The sequence below is a fragment of the Lipophrys pholis genome (assembly GCF_963383615.2).
Source record: "Lipophrys pholis genome assembly, chromosome: 15".
In the NCBI taxonomy this organism is placed as follows: domain Eukaryota; kingdom Metazoa; phylum Chordata; class Actinopteri; order Blenniiformes; family Blenniidae; genus Lipophrys; species Lipophrys pholis.
The window spans coordinates 23,472,060-23,491,351 of record NC_137642.1 but is presented as its reverse complement, the minus strand read 5'-3'; the positions used below and the strand labels follow the sequence as shown (position 1 = coordinate 23,491,351).

The 19,292-nt window shown below is 39.2% G+C and overlaps 1 protein-coding gene across 1 annotated transcript in view; it reads right to left on the bottom strand.

Moving 5' to 3' along the window:
• Positions 1-19,292, bottom strand: part of anapc1 (anaphase promoting complex subunit 1) — a 43,665-nt gene that overhangs the window by 11,037 nt on the left and 13,336 nt on the right. The window contains exons 21-44 of the mRNA XM_080481091.1: positions 18,538-18,660; positions 17,233-17,402; positions 15,734-15,825; positions 15,258-15,406; positions 14,439-14,517; positions 13,848-13,884; positions 13,412-13,479; positions 12,865-13,043; positions 11,811-11,897; positions 11,564-11,703; positions 11,266-11,384; positions 10,840-10,970; positions 10,044-10,184; positions 8,669-8,821; positions 8,514-8,595; positions 8,261-8,352; positions 7,574-7,708; positions 6,978-7,060; positions 6,564-6,642; positions 6,357-6,431; positions 5,299-5,351; positions 4,998-5,145; positions 4,413-4,609; positions 750-836 (exon numbers count right to left, since the gene is read on the bottom strand). Coding sequence (XP_080337217.1) covers positions 750-836; positions 4,413-4,609; positions 4,998-5,145; positions 5,299-5,351; positions 6,357-6,431; positions 6,564-6,642; positions 6,978-7,060; positions 7,574-7,708; positions 8,261-8,352; positions 8,514-8,595; positions 8,669-8,821; positions 10,044-10,184; positions 10,840-10,970; positions 11,266-11,384; positions 11,564-11,703; positions 11,811-11,897; positions 12,865-13,043; positions 13,412-13,479; positions 13,848-13,884; positions 14,439-14,517; positions 15,258-15,406; positions 15,734-15,825; positions 17,233-17,402; positions 18,538-18,660 — 2,699 coding nt within the window. The remainder of the gene's footprint in view (positions 1-749; positions 837-4,412; positions 4,610-4,997; positions 5,146-5,298; positions 5,352-6,356; positions 6,432-6,563; positions 6,643-6,977; positions 7,061-7,573; positions 7,709-8,260; positions 8,353-8,513; positions 8,596-8,668; positions 8,822-10,043; positions 10,185-10,839; positions 10,971-11,265; positions 11,385-11,563; positions 11,704-11,810; positions 11,898-12,864; positions 13,044-13,411; positions 13,480-13,847; positions 13,885-14,438; positions 14,518-15,257; positions 15,407-15,733; positions 15,826-17,232; positions 17,403-18,537; positions 18,661-19,292) is intronic.

Genomic DNA, 19,292 nt, shown 5'->3' with positions numbered 1-19,292 from the left:
GCAAGAGGTTTCAATCCAGCTGTGAAACCACCAAGCAAATTGTAAGAATAGCAATAAAACCATCATTTTTAAGTCGACATAACACAACACTGAGACTTTACGTTGACATAGACGTAAATTTCGGTGCAAATTGGCAAAGATTTAGTAAAAAACACATACTTTTTTCCAAACTCATACTCGACGCCACAACAGAGAAAAAATTTAGAGTGTGAATTTAAAGGTCATTATGGCACTATTTACCAGTGTGGCCAACTCTGATATGAAAGATTGTTTTAATATAAATGGAGTAATAATTATCAATGGTACAAAACATTGTCTCAGGACATTAAACCTTACATTTTGTTTAGAGGTACCTTTAAAAAAGTTTGCACTCTCGTAATGCAGTGAAAGGTCAACTTTAACAAAAATACTATCGGACAGACATGTATTTTAACACTCTAGATCATGGGTGTTGAACACATTTTAGTTCAGAGGCCACATACAGTCCAATATCATCTTGAGTGGGCTGCATTGGTAAAAAAGTCCCATAATAACTTTTAAATTTAAACTTCACAGTTTGCCTTTGTGGTAGCGCAGAGTATACATGATGCAAATGTTTATATTGTTGCAAAAACTAAACAATTACGACTGAAAACGACTACCACCTCAACATAAAAGCCCATTTTAATGATACCTTCATTCCTCAAAATAAAGGAAATGTCAAAAGAACAGTTGCAACTCCTGCAGTTGTATATGTGTGTTGGTCTCACCGGTTGTCGGTGCTGTGAGCAGGGAAGTGTGGGTACAGGGCGCAGAGCAGAGCAGCGATGGCTGAATTGGACGTGCTCAGGGTGTACCTAAAACAAAACATCATGACACAGTGAAAACACGTCACATAAACACTCATCAGCCTCTCACTGTTTAACACCGACTTATACACAGGAACGTTTACAACACAGCTCAGCCGACTGGTTTTTAATGACACTTTCCCCTTTTCGTTCCATTATTTAAATCGGGTGTGTATTGTAATGTACATAGTCACAACACAGCCTGTTCAACATAAAGAGCAGGAAGTTAAGAATCCAATTTGAATAATGGATTCATTAAAATGATGTCAGGTCAGATGACAAATGCTACTCATGCTCAGGAGGGATCTTATGAGCGTACTTATTAAAAGTCATATGAGATAAAGGATGCTGTCCTTCATTTAATGGCCGCTTACGTCATGTACAAATGATGTACAACATTTTCCTACAAATTAACAGGTGAAGGCTCTAAAGTAGACAATTGATGCAAAGGTGATCAAAAATCAGCATAGCAATTGAAATTTCATTAATAAAAACCCTAGCACGACTTTGACGAGTACATTTCTCCGACATTTACAAATTTCACACAAATAACGGCACAAACATAATTTCATGACTAAAGATTAGATAAAGATCCTTTCTGTTCCATAAGAGGACGATAAAGATTGTAAACAATCACTTTTTCTGCCTTGTTTTGTCAGAAAACTTTCAGTACAGTCCAACAAAAAGCAAAACTAGGAACTACTGGTTTTCTATTGGCTATAAAAATGTGTGTTATCATACTTTATTAGCCCCATCAGGGAATCTGTGCTCGACATGTGACCCATGGAAAATATTTTATAAAAACAGTGGGAAACAGTACAGGACTAACTCCAGCTATGAGGGTAATATTTTGGTCAAGGGCAAATGATAGGAAAATCCATAATACTTGAGTTTGGATTGGGAGGAAATCAGAAACATCAACAGAGTAACAAAAGGACGTGTAACCTTAACTGAGAAAAGCCCAAAGTAGAAGATCTTTGGTAGAGAAAAACCTGTATTATGGAGAAGTGTTCATTCCGGATATATATAAAAAACAAAAAAAGGAAATAAAAAGAGTTTTGCTTCAATTTTCAGCTTAATTTCTTAAAAATGAGAAGAGAAACTGACTGAGCAAACGAAAAGAGTGAATGAAGGGAGGTGAGGAATGAGCCACGAGACAGAAGTTAGCAAAGAGGAAAATAGAGGCCAGAGAATAAATGACTGTGATGCAGCAAAAGATTATGACGAAATGTGCTGAAAGCCAATGTGAATAGAAAATCTGAGTGCAGGCGAAACGACGGACGCCAGGAGAGGACGGTGGCATCACTCTGCTATCCGGCGCGACCTACAAACATCTGCAGACCCACGGCGAAGCGCTCGTGATAATACACACTTTGGTGGCTGACATTTAAACCAGCAGTCCCTGCAGCTGCACGCGGCTTTCAGCTGACAGGTCTGAAATAAAGCGCGACCCAAATAAATTCAAAAGGTCCATCTGATTACGGCTGTAGGTGGAGAGACATTTGCAACATGTAATGAGAGAGCGGGAGCCGTTGTTTCACTTGAAAATACCCGGGCTGAGGTCAGTGGTTGCAGGAACTGGGTTTGGGTGTGTGTTTATGAATGCCATTCATTATGATCAAGAGCAACACTCAAAAGCATACTTGTGTGTATATGTGTGGCTAACCCACGCCGAGGGAGCGCGTTGCACCTGGTGTTTCCAAGAAATAGTGCAATGGGTGTGTTCTCTTTGTTTGTGTTCACCAATTGAGATGTCATCAGGCTGGTTACATGTGGAATAGAAATAAACTAATGAAAAATCTGGAGGGAAAAAACAAAGTGTGGAGACTATCGGATTCATATCTTAGTAACGCTGAGCACACAGAAGGTATGCGGGTTTTCATGTCACACAACTTATGTATGTTTCACAATGAATTGGTGGGGTAGTTTTTAAAGTGTGTGTGTGGGGCCTCGGGTGAGCCAAAGAGCTTGTCTTCATTTGTTGGCCGTACTTTTGATTTGAAAATTTTTGCCTTAACTTGGTTTTGAAACTTGTGGGGATTGGGCCAATTCTTTTTCTATGTTTTAGTGTGTACTTTTGTGTAGCACTTTTTGATTGCTATCTGTGAAAAGTGTTGTACAAATAGAATTTAACTTATTTAAAGTACTCTAAAGTAACTTACAAAATGTTAACGTGGAAAAATCTGGGGGTCAGTGGCTTTTTTACAGCATGATATTCTTCTGGGTTTTTTTTTTTTTTTTAATCAGTTATGAAGAAAGAAATTCAATAAGGGTTCTAAATGATAAACTTTATTTTATTTTATGATACAATTATTATTATTATTTTTTTGAATTGGATTTAAAGTGTCGGACAAATCAAAATAAAGTCAATAAACCTTGAGTGTAATGGGTGTGACAGTCATGAACTATAGCTAAAGATTCACTTGCCATTTGAAATTGCTTTTTATGCCCGATAAAAATGGTGTCAAAGGTTTAACATTCAACCAACACTTTCAACAGCATGAAAAAGCATCCTCATCCCTTCCTACTTTGAAAAACACACGGTGTAGAAGCAATGAATAAGTCACTATGTTTTCCTCATAGTCAGTACCTTTAGAATGAGACTCTTAATCAACTTTTAATTACGGCCCAGATATGAACAAATTAGTGAACCACATCGAAATCACTGCACTTTGTGAGATCACATTTAAACTTAACCCGAGTCAATTCTGCATACATTTTCATCGTCGCATATGAAATGCCAATTTATCTGCAGCAAAAATCACTTTCCTCCTGTTTGCTACAGTGTCCAGTTATTAAATAAAATAAAATATTATTTGCCAGTGCTGACAAAAAGAAACTGTACCGAGAGCCTATTCATACAGATAAATCTCCACAGTAAGAATCAGTGGAGCATTCAGGAACATTGAAAGTACATCGTTTGTCAGAGATGTTATGACGAGAAGAAAAACATGGAAAAACACCAGCCTTCCTTTTGAGATATAGTCACGGAAAAAAATGCTGCACCATTAAGTACATAAAAGGGAATGTATGTAGATGAATTAAACCTCTATTCATTACAGATGTAGGAGTGAACATAGACATGACAAAAGAGCAGAGTGGGGAGCAGAATGAGGCCATCAAAACCTTTTTGACCTGAACAAGTAGTTCAAAAATGTAGGAACAGTTTAAAAGAATAACAGAGGGGGGAGCTGTAATGTTTTTCATTGATGAAACTTGCAGGGGTTTTTTGGTGTGCCTGACAAAAAGTCAAATTTGAGGATTGAAAACAACCAAACGACTACATTTCATCATCACTTTAGTAATAAGCTTGTTTTAAGTGATCTGAATTTTAACACACTTCGATTAGCAAAACATTTATAGATTTTTTTTATACATGTGGATACGTTAGCATTTTTCCCATTCTGGTTTTTGTGTTGAAAATACAATAACAGAAAAGGCGTGATTGTTTCATTTTGTTCACCCTGCTTTTTGCCCTATGCTTCCATCACCCCGAGTTTGATGAAGCTGTTAAGGAGATGAACGCTTAGAAAATGTCCATCTACTTTGTTTTTCCTGTATGTAGTGTTTACGTGTATGGCTCACCTGCCTCCTCCCAGAAAGAGCAAACCCAGCGCCATGTGATGCGCCATGTGGAAGCCATAGTTCATCTCGCCGCCTGTTCGCTTGTGGAAGAAGCGGCAGAGCTGCAGGACTTTCAGGTTCCCCGTGCCGGCCATCACCATGGACATAGCCAGCAGAATCATTGACAGGCCTGTCTGCAGGTTATAGAAACCTGTTTGCTGGAGAGATGAGAACCCACGGCGACAGAGAAATAAACAGCAAATAAAGTATGAGCATTCCAGTTTTCCTCTTTCCCATGACTGATGTATTCCTATGTTATACCTGGTAGTTCTTTATGGGTATTTCTTTTGGAGGTATACAGCTGTGGTTGTTGGTGGGTGAACAAGGTATCTGTATCTTTATAATGTATGTGTGGGGTTACTCATTTATTGTTTGTGTATGATTGTATCTGATGATGTTATGTGTTTAGGGCCGTCTTAGAAATGAAATATTCAATCACAATTAACGCAAATTCAAACAGGTTCATTGCAACGCGTCAACACAGTTCACACCAAACAGGGAGAAATATAAACATATATATATTAAAAAACAAAAAAAAGGAGTTACCACTGCAGATGTACCAGCAAACGACATGATCTTCATGAAGTTTCTGGCAAACTCGTAGAGACAGTCAAAGGCATCCGAGTTGGCAGAACCAGCGAAACGCAATCCCAGAGCCATACAGGCGCCGGCCGTGATGTAGTCCTGGGCTTGACTGAGTTAAACGGAGCAGAAAATCACGTATTAAGCTTTAGGGTCACTGTGGAGAAACATCAGTGACTAGATGACAACAAATCATGGATTACTCAAATGTACCCTCAATAATCAAACTTCAATCACATTCTTGAAATTACTGATAAATACTTACGTCATTGTCTCCATGTTAATGTCCTCTGAAGGGTTAAATGTTCCCCTCATGATCTACATGGAAAATATGACATTAATTCGTATTAATTTATATTTGAGCGAATTAATCACCAATACTGTGGCGGCCCATCATTAGTCCAAACACAGTTTCTTATTGAACTTAAAGTTTAATAACCCTAAAGCCCTAGTAAAGGCTGATTCGTGCTGCCCTGGACCTTTTTCTAGTGGCTCAAAGCCGTGCTGTCAGGGTGAGTTTGTAAAAAGATGCAAAATGCATCAGCTATAGGAGACGTTTGTTGGACATTTCATTGTATTTTGCACCAGAAAGTTTCATTAAATTTGGCTTTATATCAAGATCGGAGTCATTTTCCAGAGTAATTGTTTGGTTTTTTGAAAATATAAGATATTTTCATCACGAATACTCTGTGCCACAACAACAACAATAATAAAATGTTAGTTTAAATTTAAATGTTATTATGGCTCTATTTCAGAGGTCTGGCCCACTGAAGATGAAATTGGACAGTATGTGGCCCCTGAAATAAAATGTATGTGTGTTTTAAAAGTATATATGAGACAAATCTCTTGTCTTTTATCATTTTGCTATAAAACAAACCTACGACATTTAATGGCTGTGTCCATATCGAGCCATCACCTTTTTCTGACGGCAGACTAACCGCTGTTTGTCTGGAGTGTGAGTTTCACTCTCTCACACCACCGTGTACACAAATATTGCTTCTTCACTAGGCTTTGTTTGCTCTTCTTGTTAATCCACAGAGCCTATTTCTCCTGCTGAAAACTATCCACTTGGTCTTTGGATACATCTGGTAAGAGCGACAGAAGGATGGGCTTGAATCCACTGAATGCATTAAGGTGGTGTCACACACACTACAGTTACACTGTTACAGCTGCACAGACACAAATTTTCTGCTTTTTTACAGATACACTCAGCCACCAGAATTAAATCTTAAATCCTGACAAAAATAAATAAACCTCATAACTTGGGAAGTTTTTTGGAGGGCATATTTGCGGCACAAACTGTGACTGTGTACATTTTCTCACCTGGGGTATGTTACTCTTGACCCACTCTGTGTTTGGGAGGATTTCATCCCACATGATAATACACCGAGCGAGAGTCTGAAGGGATAGAAAAAAAAAGAAAAAAAAGGAGGGGGGGGGGGGGGGGGGGCAGGTATGGTGTTAAAAAGTGATTTCACATACACAGACGCGCATGCACACATGCACGCACGCACACACACACACACTGACCCTCAGAAGCAGAAACTCTGGCTTGATGAAGTCCAGGAGGAACCAAGTGTCTGGAGGTTTCAGCCAATCAGCGATCGACCTGATGGACCAAACCAGAGTGAGAAGACGGGGTGTTAATATGGTTCCTCAACACCCTCTCGACAGACAGAAAGCATCAGATGAGCCTTAAAAAGGACAGAGACCTCTTCACTGTGGGAGCTGCAGGACTCTTGGTCATTTCTTGTTTACGATGAAAGTTTTGAGAAAGTGCTGGTTATTGTGCTCTATTTGCATGGAGGGATAGTGAAGTATAGCACAACACACTTTAGCCATATGACTGTTGCAGAGTGAACAGATACACAATGTTTATTTTGTTATTTTTAAATGGTCTCCAATTTGAGTACAGGTTCAGAAATCGAACATATAAATCTGTACCTGTTGTTGGTCTTGAGGTAGATCATGGCGAGGGCCAGCGTGGCCCCTGGACACGTCACATCTACATTTATAGTGTCGCCCTCCTGAAAGAACAACAATTGTTGAGTCTTGTTTATAAACCAAGATAACACATCAAACTTACAATTCGCTATAGACTCAATATTTCCCCAAAATTTATTTTATGTCATTGTACCACTTGCACAACCCTGTGACACCTACATAAAAAAATATATATACCCCGAAAGTGTATACGTTATACAAACAAATAGGTCAGTTTTGTGTAGTTTTTGAGTCATGAAAGGAGGTTGACCGAAACAATGTGCAACACACTGCCTATTACCTCAGTAATGATCATGTGTGTAGTATTAGGATTGAGGCAAACTGTCTCACTCAATCACTATCAAACAATTTGTGTTGTCAAAAAAAGACGGAAATATCTGTCACACTAGATAGTTAAGACACAAAACATTAAACGAAATGAAAGACTTATGAAACAGTTGAAAAAAACCAGACACAAACAAGAAGCTGCATGAATTTCCTTTTTTTCTATTGCAGATTTTACATCATGACAGTAAAATAAGGGTTTGTTTGTCCACCTTGATTTGGTAGCTGGGGGACTTGTGTCTCTCCCTGTTGGCCCCAGCCTGAGCTCTGCGGTGGCCTCCAACCATGTACTGATACAACTGCTCAGGCACGTTCAGGTCGGTCATCCCAATCAAGTTGCTGCCGTGCTTCAAAGAGAGAAAACAAGGGATCAGACATGATTTAAAGGGGGATTACTGTGAAAGTTTAATGCAAGGTTGAAGAAAGAAGACAAAGAAGGGTGGAAATAAAAAGTGAACTTGCGGCGCGGTTGACACGAGAAGTGGGAACAATGCTAAAGATAAGGATTTGAACGCATCAGTAGAGATGCAGAAAGAGTGTGAGGAAAGCAAAAAAGGATAAAAAACTCTCAATAAATATGAGGAAACCTGACAGAAAAAGACATTTTTATGAACTTCCGTGAGAACTTTTGTTTCTCTTCTTTCCCATCAACTGGCAAAACTGCCGGCTCGTCTGACAACACATAGCATGCATGAAAGAATCTATTAAAATCAGAGCTTTAGGGGAAAACATAGCAGCGGGGTCAGGGGGATGACTTTTCAAAGCATGATTCTATTTTCTATTTAACTTTTGGGCTAAAATCATGAAATCAACTTCGTTGTCTTACTGAAACTGTTTAGGTTCAGAACTGAATTTACTCTCAGCAGCTATTGCCATAACCAGAGGAGTGTGCCACTCACCCCGAGGCAGACCATTCCCAGGGCGAGTCCAGCAGCCAGTGAGTAGGACTCTCTGTCTGTACAATACTCCATCTCCGGACCAGGGGGCCGCCCTGCCGAATGCAAAGACATTTTGTTTTAGCATGAATACATGGCCAGAAAAAGCTCAAGATATAAAGTTTATTTCCAACATTGTAGTGTGAGCATCACTGATTTAACCCTTCTGTTGATTCAGGTTTTGCTCATCATGCAGTCACTTTTTTTTTAAACACACCTATTTCAGAGAGTAACACTTCAGCATTGTGTCTGTGTCCCGTTCCTTGGTATACGAGTCCGATCCCAATCACAGCAGCAACCTGCACAACAGACAGATTGAATAAACACGATACACGGAAATTTACACATTTAAACACACACTCTCAGGCTTACCTCGACGTTGTGTGGTACATCCAGCTCGGTGGAGGTGGGAGGGAGGAGGGCAGGAATGTGAATACCAAGCAGGCGGGTAATTGACATGTCCATGGTGCCCAGTTTGGCTGAGGAGACGCCCAGGAGGAGCCCGATACTGGTCATCTCATGACCCTGACAGAAACAAGGACGGCCAGAGGAGAATTTCCATTACAGTAACAGTTTTCCAATTAAAAGCTATGAGTCACCACGTGCAAAGACACTTCATGTTCAAAACACCGCTAAAGACACTGATGCATTGAAAGTAAAACTGTCATTCAGAGGATGCTAAATGAGAAATGTTGATGGTTTTCTACAGTTTCATTTGTATAATTTTCTAATAGTGTAGTTTTAATCTCATACGTGTTCAGTGGGGATCTGATATAAAGAGGATTTACTGCTAAAATTAAGGAGAAATAAGAAATAAAATTAGACATTATTCACTAAATCTTGTAAGTTAAAAATTGAGCTACATATTGGGAAAAACTTTTTTTTTTCTTTCTTTTTTCTGACATAATTGTGATTTCTCGTTAAGAGTAGGCGTGATTCCAATTGTAAAGGATGCAGTGTGACGTGGGGCCCTGTGTTCTCCTGCTGCTGAAAAACAAATGACTTCCAGGGTAATAATTGGTTTCAACTGTGACTTCAGGAGTTTGATGGGCGTCCACCTCAGCTCTGCATGACCGACATGTTTATTAGACCCCCGCATGCATGTGTAAGCGTATGTCTGAATAGCAACAGCATGAAATATGTCTATAAATGACAGCATTTTGCTTTTACTTAAAGACAGAAAATTTGATAACTGTTATACTGATTTGTTGTTTAATAAACCAATTTCTGAGATATGTGTTGATGGCAGTTACTAAATATTTGTGAGGTATTGGAGTTTGTGCATCTATTTGACAGGTCGGAGACGACTTGTTGGAGTGGCTCCTCTTTGTTCTTCAATCACATCTTTATGCTGACTTTTTGTGGTTGAGAAAAAAAAAAAAACTAAGACTGGGGCTGCAGCATCCTGTTTTTCTCACCTGAAAGCGGGAAGGACCTTTTTTCAGAGTTCTCAGACAGCAGAGTTTCAGTTTGACTTGCCTCCAGGCTCTGAGGCTAGTTTACATCTCTCAGTCACACTCATTCAGAGAAAGGTGTGCACAATGTGGTTTGTGTGCAACTTAATGAGAGTAAATGTTTGCATCTCGGTATGAACTGTGGTGAGTTCATTGTTTTTCTTTCGTGCCATTGTTTGTGAGACGGTGACTTAAACGATCTCTGCAGATTTCTTTATGTGTGCAGTGAACAGTGAAGCAGGAACAATATCTACTCTTGTCCACTGTTTGCCTTCGTGAGGGTGTTTGTATACCTTGGTGAGGTAGTCGTGTATGTTCAGCGTGGCCAGCTTGGTGAGGTGTCCATTGAGTCCTAGAGCCATAAGGAAGCCTGCATATTCATTAGCCAGCTCAGGACTCTTTGGCTTGTTGTAGGCAATCCAAGCGGAATCCACCTTAAAAGAAAAGTGGGACATGTTTATTTGCACAAGACAAGGGAAGGTTTGTTTACAGCACAAGAGTGAGAAGGTTTGCAATGCAAGCTTACCAAACTGGGGTAAGAGGGTTTTGTTGAGCGAGCAGTAAATGCAAGGAGCCAATTTAACCAGAATCTGAGTTTTCATGTCTATTTCAACATACTAACTACACTATGACAGATATTAAAAGAAGCCTGCGGGAATCACCTCAGTCATTTGTCTGTAACCAGTAAATGATTTCAGTAATAATAGTAATAATGTAAAGTAATAGTAAATGTATAAGTAGAACAATTTAAGAAATTTGTGTATTTAATGTCCACATATAAAATTAGAGGTATGTACCAAGCCATTTTATTGTTGCCAACATTAATGCATAAAATCACAAAATTTGGGGGATTATTAAGAAATTTGGTGGGAAAATGTCACAAGTCTTGCTTGAAATCAATATGTTTCAGTCATTAGATACTGTAGCATGAAATTTAAATATTATATGGCTCTTATAATGTAAAATTGATGAAACAAAAATCACTAAAACATCATAAAAATAATGTTATTAAAATAACTTTTGGGATAAAATATATCTGTTTGTGCAAGGTAGCAGAGAAGGTAACAAGAAGGCAGCAAAGCTTCTTACCTGTGACGCAGGAGCAATTTTGAGTCCAGCAGCTACTCCGTTATGGAAACTGGGCCAGCTGGTCATGTTGGGAGGCACATCGATGTTTCCACTGTTCAGATCAACCATAGTATTCCTGGGAGGGGCCCGACCTACAGGAATTAAGAAGAAAGTGAGTGAAATTAGCTAGGAAATACAAACAAAAATAAGAATCATGAAATTTTTTGCTTCTGGTTTGTTGATGAATTTCCTGACTCCTCCATACAATAGACTACAGTAGATTTAATCTCCAAGGTAAATGATTTACAACAATCTTCGAACAAAAATTTCATTGTTTCCTCGGAATGATCAATAGAGTAATTGACAGCTTTCTTGATTTTTGTGTGCAGTGCCTGATATTACAAGGGGTGGTAGACCAAATCATGTGACAACATGATGATTTCAGACCTGTGAGGTTGAGCTTTGGAACAGGTAATGGCTCAGTCAGTACAGGGTGATAGGAGAAGAGAGTGAAGAGGCCTCTGCCAACAGGAAGAGCCATGGTCCTCTGACACAACTGCAGGAGTCTGAGAAAGGCATAAAGGAATCAACAAAATGATAATGAAAAATTGTAGAAAAGCCAATAAGAAAATGACTCGGGAAGTCAGGGAAGGACAGGTTATGGAACTCGGGAGAAAAGCAGCAGCACAGGACAGGTACTGACATTTGCCTTCTACAAACATAAGAAAAAGAATATTTTAATTACTTGTTTTCTTTCTCCTCTATGTATTCATGGTCAGAAACTTCTGGAAGCTGGACAACACTGACCCGAACCGGCCGCGAGCTCTGCAGGAGCCTCCTGACCTCCTGCACCCGCAGATCTTGACTCCAGATCAAACCTGTGACCTGGCGAGGGCAGATAAGTCACGAAAAAGAGTATATCAGTGTGTAGCTGAGGTATTCTCCAGTAAGAGGTTGTAAAATGCAGTGGATGAGTTTGAAGAGCTTAATACCTCTTGAATAATGTCCGACATCCCATCTTCCTCCTCGTCAGCTTCTGTGCTTGCGGGGGGCTCCAATGAAAGACCTGAACCTACAGACTGCACACACAATGCACATATTACACACAGGCAAAATCACAGCTAATGTCTCGTGAGTATATAGTGTAGATTAGATATGCAAAGCAACTGAGGCTGTATTTTGATGTCTGCTGAGTTTAAACATGATTGAAAAAAAGTGGATGTCCATAAATTTCTAGAGTTGAGAGAGAAAGCCACTCGCAAATGTTAACAATACATGTTTTCAGTGCTTGTGATAGCAAGCATTAGTTATATCAAAGAGATATATAGTTCAGGAGAAATGTGTGATCTCAATCAAAATGTCAAGACTCTGCCATCGCATGCAAGCAGCACTTAAGGCACAGTTGAAGCAAGTTGCTAAAATTAGCAACAAGCAGAAATTGATGTGTGAAAGTATAATTTGGGTCATCAAAATTGTAACCTGATTGTTTGATAGAATTCTTTGGCACCTTTTCTCAAGAAATCCACAAAATGTAAAAGCCTTTATGGATTTATGGAGTAGAGAAGACATCATAACAAATTGACAATTCCAGATAATCTGGATAAGCTTTGTGACCAAGAAAACAATGAGGCCTTGACGTTACATTGAATTATTTAAGATTGACAGACTTCCTGGACTACAAACCCCATAAAATGGAAAATAAACCCTGTGTTTGTGTTCCAATCCTAAATGTATCTCTTGATCCATCCTCAATAATTGTGATAAGTCACGTATACTCCTTATTTTAGCACTGCTCTTGCATGTATGATGACTTATCCAGCACATTCCCTGATTTGCACTCAATAAAAATGCTTTTATGATGCATATGCATCAGTTTCTGCTGCGTGGTGTGTAAGATGCCTAACATGTTGCATAACTTATAACAGCGCTAAGGATGTGGGTGAATCTTGCAAAATGTCCCTTACACATTTTACTCTGCTGTATCTGTATCATAATCTAACCTGATTAGCTGAGATTCAAAAAGAGCTTTGACTAAAGTTATCTCACAGCTTTACTCTTGGCCACGGTCATCTTGTGGGCTTGTTTGGTCAGGTCCTGTCGACCAATCAGCAGACAGACTTTCTCCGACCAATCGGAGCAGGGCTGCTCCCGACACCGATAGATGGCCTCTCTGATGGGCAAAGCCACGCCGAAGGGGACTGAATCCAAGTCTTTCAGGGTGAATCCTGGGTCAGACAAGAAATAGAAATCTTTTTTTTTTTTATACTGCTGACAACACGTTTTGTGTCAAGAGAAGGTCGCCGGTTCTTTCAGGTTGAAACAAAATCATGGGAGCAAATGAGACGAGTTTGATAAAAAGACGCTTTAATAAAACAGACCGCATATACATCATTGATCAGGACCAAACCAATCTGATTTACAAGCCCCCAGATGAAGAAATCTTTGACTCTGTTAACACAGAAGATGTGATTGCAAGCGGGAGATGTGAGAATGTGTAAAGCAACATGAGTGAACAAGAAAGAAAAACTGACAAGTGTACAACTTCATCTGCGCACATGTAAAAAAGTTTAAAAAAAAAACCTGCTTATCTTACCCTCTGAGGTGAGCCAGACCACCAGCTGCACAGCCAAGTTCTTGCTGGAAAGGTTCACACTGCTCTGTCTGCAATAACCACAAAATTATTATTAACACTGTTAAGTGAAAGAAAACGCAAACACCATTATTTGATTTCAAACGCTGATTAAGGGAATAAACCCAGGGTGTCAAACTAATTTTAATACATGTATTGCAGTTAATGTGATAATTTCTCACAATTAGCAAATTTCATACTGGTTTGGACTCTCGGTTGGGTCAATTCTGGTATCTTTACACCCTTTTTTATAGCTTAGAAAGCGAGAAACAAAAAAAAAAGGAAAAAAGTCTAAACACTAATTTATGATATTTGGACAAGAATAACATTTGAGCTGCTTCAAAGAAAACAAAAACTCCAAAAACGAAACTGTTCCTGACATTGATGTCTATGTAATTACCTTCTGAACTGCACGTCATTGGTAGAAGACTTCTGGCCTGAGAAGAGAAGATTGAAAAATAAAGAAATGACGGTGCAGCTGGGCGAATATGTTGGCTGTTATATATATCTTTTCCTAAAAATCATGATCTAAAACCCGCTCTCATTTTCACAGGTTTAGTAGAAGCTGCAGCTCTCTGCCAAACTTTTACTATTTTCACATCACCAAAGAAAAGTCACTGAATTTACAGCTTAAATAAGGCAGCATATCTAAAGACCTGAGCACTGCGTTTCTGTAGGAAGGCCTCTGTGATTGTTTCTATACTGACGAATGCCAGTGTAGTGTGACGGGGGGGGGGGGGGGGGGGGGGGTCACTCTGGAGGCTCTCGCAATACCTATAATGTCAATGTTCAATTTGATGTCAGGTGTCAGGTGACCTGAATCATTCCGTCTGTGTTACTGGCGCCCTGAAGGAGAGAACTGTGCCACTGACAGGTAATAAGCACCAGTTGTCAATAAATACTAACACACACAGAGGAACTCAGAGTTAAATTCACCTGTTTCGTGTTCTGTGCTCGTTTGTCTGAGTGTTGATAGACATTACAAACATACCTGCAGAGAGCTTCACCAGATACTTTGGCACATCTGTTGATATGGCGTTTTCATCTCCGCCGACGTACAGAGCGTAACTCTGAGGAAACGCAACAGAAAGAGTCATTTGTACAATGCTGAGCCTCATGCATGCAAGAAATGATGGGATAGTATATAGTGAATACATTTTACACACATTCGATATACTTTCAAATCTCATGAACTAATCAGTGGATTTAGATGAATGATCAGACACAAGTATAAAATGGAGAGCATGAATTGTTTGTAATATTCTGTCTGATTTTGGAGTTGGTTGAAAGTTGCACTTAATATATTGATACCTTCCTACAGAGTCTTTTTTTTAGGCTGATTATCTCTGGTAAAGTAGCCTAAATCCTCACGAGAACAGATCACGTTTTATAACCATAGCATGACAGAAATCCCAGGACAATATTATTTAGAAATATCAAATATTCTCTATTTAGTTCAGTTTTGCACTTGGCCATTAGCTTATGAGGGAGACAATATTGAAGATTCTTGAAAACATCTTTATAAATGCCTTCAGATGTTTTTTTGCATGACAATCTGAAGAATCAGATTATTCGACAATAATTGCATTATTACTATATGTAAAGAGAAAATGGGTGAGGGCCAAAACAACGAATTCAGCCAGAAGTTATTACAGAAGAAATTTATGTATTCTAAATTATGTAGATGCTTGAGGATCTTTTCAAAAAACATATTAAAAAAAATATTGTTTTAAATCGCACGTGACATGCCTGAACTGACATTGATTTTCTGAGTTTCTGATCATAAAATCCAGAGGAGTCTTGGTCATACCAGAACCAGCAGCCTCGTCCTCTGACAGATGCCGGGCAGGTGGGGGAAAGGCTGCCTCTCCTCCCCTCTCAGGCAACGACTCAGCCAGCTGAACACACAGGGGGGCTCCGGGGTCAGGAAGGAGGAACGCTGCGTCTGATCAATCAGTGCTGAGGAGGGACAGGTGAGAGAGAGAGCGAGAGAGAGAGAGGACAGAGAGAGTCAGGTTAGAAAAAAAAAGGCGGGAGTACATCAGTAATGCAGCTCTATACATGAAGTAAAAATCATTTTTAGACACAAAAGCTAATTATATATTTTAATTCCTAAGACTGTCTATTAGCAAAGTGAAAGTTGCTGCTAAAAACCCAGACATACACGGGAACCCATAGACAGCGGTGATGGCCTCTATCAGATCATCCAGCCTTCTCTATTAACCTGTATTGTGTCTAGTCTGTTTCCTGGCTGGATGTCATTACGCACTATTAAATGGGTCTTACTTTGGTCTATGAAGCAGCTCTCAGTAAAGCCACTAATCAGCGAAGGGTAATCTCTCCAGTACAGATCCACATATTCTTCCAAGTGGAGGTCTCTGGAAACAAAAATAGAAAGGCAACATCACAACTGAAAACATCTGCAACGTCAGGTTGTATTTTCTATGGTTTGGAACTGCAGTACAGTGAAGAAAAAAACTCTACTTACACTGAAAAGAAAGTTTCTAACCTTTACTAACTGGATTATTGAGTCTTCCTCGTACCTGGCTGTTCACAGCCAGACACTAAACTGCTGCAGGACATGAATGCGATTCTAAAAATGGCTCAAAATAGCTTCAGTGACATTTAACTGGCTTTGGTCAGTAATTGAAGACACAGCAAAAGTAATTAACAGCATGAAACGCTCCGTTTCAGCTTTACATCAGTTAATCAATTGTTTTTAATTCTGGCATTAAGCGCTGCCTCCTACACAATCTACAGTTTTGTGTGTGTGTGTGTGTGTACTCTACTTGCATAACTTTACATTGATAACTAGCTCAATATGATTATCTAAATGTACTGTTATGTTAATCAAGCTTTCTTTGCACTCTCTTCAAATTGGATCTCATTTGATCCTCTAAGAATTACAAAAATAAATTCTAATCATTCATATTTTATTTTCCAACTATCCCACTCCAGACACAGTACTCAAATTCTCACATGACTGGTGTTTTTGCTGTGTTGAGTTTTCTAATAATCTTAATAATATCAGCTCAATCCATTTTTACATGAAAGAAATATGTCTACATGTACAGAGACAATATATTAGATAATTATTTAAAAGCAGAACTGAAATTGTATTGAAAATATGATGCAATTATAGATATTTGTTATCACTCATCAATCCAATAACATACAATTGTAAAATGTATGATGTTAATCACAATTCACTCGTGTCAGACATTGTTTTATATGGAAATTTACAGCTACATGAAAATAAATCATCACAAGCAGGATCATCCTTTTAAATCCAGCAGTTATTAAAGCACAGAGTTTATAAATGTATGCCACGCTTTAATGACAACCCACATACGAGCGACACAGGCCAATTACTATGAAGAGCGCCTCTCTCTCCCACTCCACCTATTGTCATCAATCATGGCGGTCACTTGACAGCCTGTTGAAGTTTATTTGTCAGCCACACGCAACTCTAAAGAGACTTAATTACACACAAGTTCACAGTGAAAAAAAGAAGAGGTGTGTTCTCCCCCCCCTTTTTGTTCCAGTCATTGTGACAACTCAGTGCGGTCAGTGGAAACATTTAACCGCAGCCTGTTTGGTTGAATGTTTTTCAACCAGTTCATTCTGAAAAGCTTGTCCTATAAGGTGAGATTCGCTTTTTGTAAGGAAAAAAAAAAATAATAATAATTATTTCGCCACCTTCTCTTCCCCTTTTTTTGGTTCTGGTCATTCGATCCAGGACTGTAACAAAGTCAACAAACACACAGTGGCACAGAAGTGGTTACCGGGCGAGTTGCTGCAGTAGGCAGACCAGCGACGAGGCCCTCGCTCTCTGCAGTTCGTCCAGCTGCAGCTCCTGATAGAGCAAGTGGAGAACGTAGAAGAGGGCGGGAATGTGAGGGAAGAGAGGAGCTGAACTGTCCAACTTCAGGGCCGCACTGGAAGGAGGAGACACCTGGGACGCAAAGGAAAAGACAGAGAGAGGACAATGAGAGAGGCTGAAGGAAGAAAGAGTAACTGATTATGTATAAATGATGAATGCATGAGGACTAAAATAAACTTTTTTCTTTTTTCTTTTAGAGAAACTGATTTTAAACAAAATTATACCAGTGGTTCCCATTCTTCATTATAAACATATCCTTAAGTTTGCAGCTATAGATATGACCATAACGTTGCTTGTTTGAAACCACAGGAACGTGGCCGATTCAACTATCATTCCATGTACTTTTACTATTGTAAAATCTATCAAAAAAACTGTTTATTCTTCATATGTTGTATCTATATGTCCATGTTTATAAATTTAATTTCTTTGGGTTGAGTTTACTTACAACTAGTTTTTTGCTTTCTTGTGTTTATCCATCTTGTCTGTAAAGCTGCTTTTTGTTTTCTTCACGAAAAACCTAAATGAAAAACTGTCGTACCTCCAGTGTCCAAAAAAATCTACTCTAAGCGTCCTAGAAGACATTTTAAATAGGAGAGGTTTGTAGTCTTCTGCTTCGCATTGTATAAGAACCTTTGTGTTTAGTTGATGTTTAGGGCCAGTTTATTTCCCTTTTAAATGGTGTCAAATTTGTATGGAACATTCATTTGTGGGACGAACAGAGGAGCTAAGAATTCAGGTTGAGCTCGTGATAAAAACTGTTGCGCTTCTGGCATTTGTAGGATGAGCAGCAGATGCATTTTCCTTACAAATGTGGCACTATTTGAAAGATTTATTGCCAAGAAAGTGTTGATTTTTTTACTTTTTGTAGATATCGTAGAGGCTGCAGTTTGTATAATCTTTTAGTTATCGAGTATAACACAATATTTTACTCCCCAGTATAACATTCACTCCCCGCAGCACAGGAAACGACATTCAGAAGCATGTTACAGTACAAAACAACATTTGGAATCAGTACTTTATATCAGGATGTAAAAACATCAACCAGTGAAAACATAAATATGAGGTTATAAGAAAAGGTGATAGAGGCACCTTAAATTTACAAAATATAAGTGTTGTGCAAACAACAAACAATATCAATGTATCATTCAAATTAAAAACAGGGAGAACAAACACAAAGACAAAGATTCAAACAGAAGGGTTTACATACGGAGGACATGTCTTCAGTTTCAGTGGAGATTGAGTTATTGACGTCGCTGGAGTCCACGGCAGCACAGACGGACTGGGAGTTCATCTGACGGTGATAATGGGATCCTAACAGGTATTCCCAGTCCTACAGACAGAAAACATGCAGAAACAGAGAGAATGCATATACTTAGAGGTGAAGAAATACTAATGAAAATTTAAAAGAATCCTCTAGAATCTGTGTAAAATGTTCACCGCATGTGGGCAGTATAAAGATGGACAGTAAACTGTCGCAGCAACCAAGAGGGAGGATGACTAATACATTACACGCGCACACGCACGCACGCACGCACGCACGCACGCGCGCACACGCACGCACGCACACACACACACACGCACACACACTCTGAGCCTCCAGCTGATTGACATTTGCCAGTCAGGTTTTGTTTTGCACAACATACACAGCCTGCTGGAGAACCCTCCACCATCAATCAGGAGTTATTTCAGTTTGAGGGTTCAGAGTCTAATATGTAGGTTGTTGATTGAAGCGTAAGTCAAGGTCACAGTAAAGGGCTCAAGCGCAAATTATGTTTCTGTCACAAGTACAAACGATCGAGAATGTGCAGTACTGTAATGTTTGTGAGAGTAGGACAGAGCGAAGGTAATTTTCTGTTATTTCTGACATACTGACCCTCTCCTGTGAGTGCATGGTGCTACTCTAAAGAGTAGGGGTTATTTTTTATTTAATTTTTTTACAAGAAGTTTTCAAAGTTTCCTTGT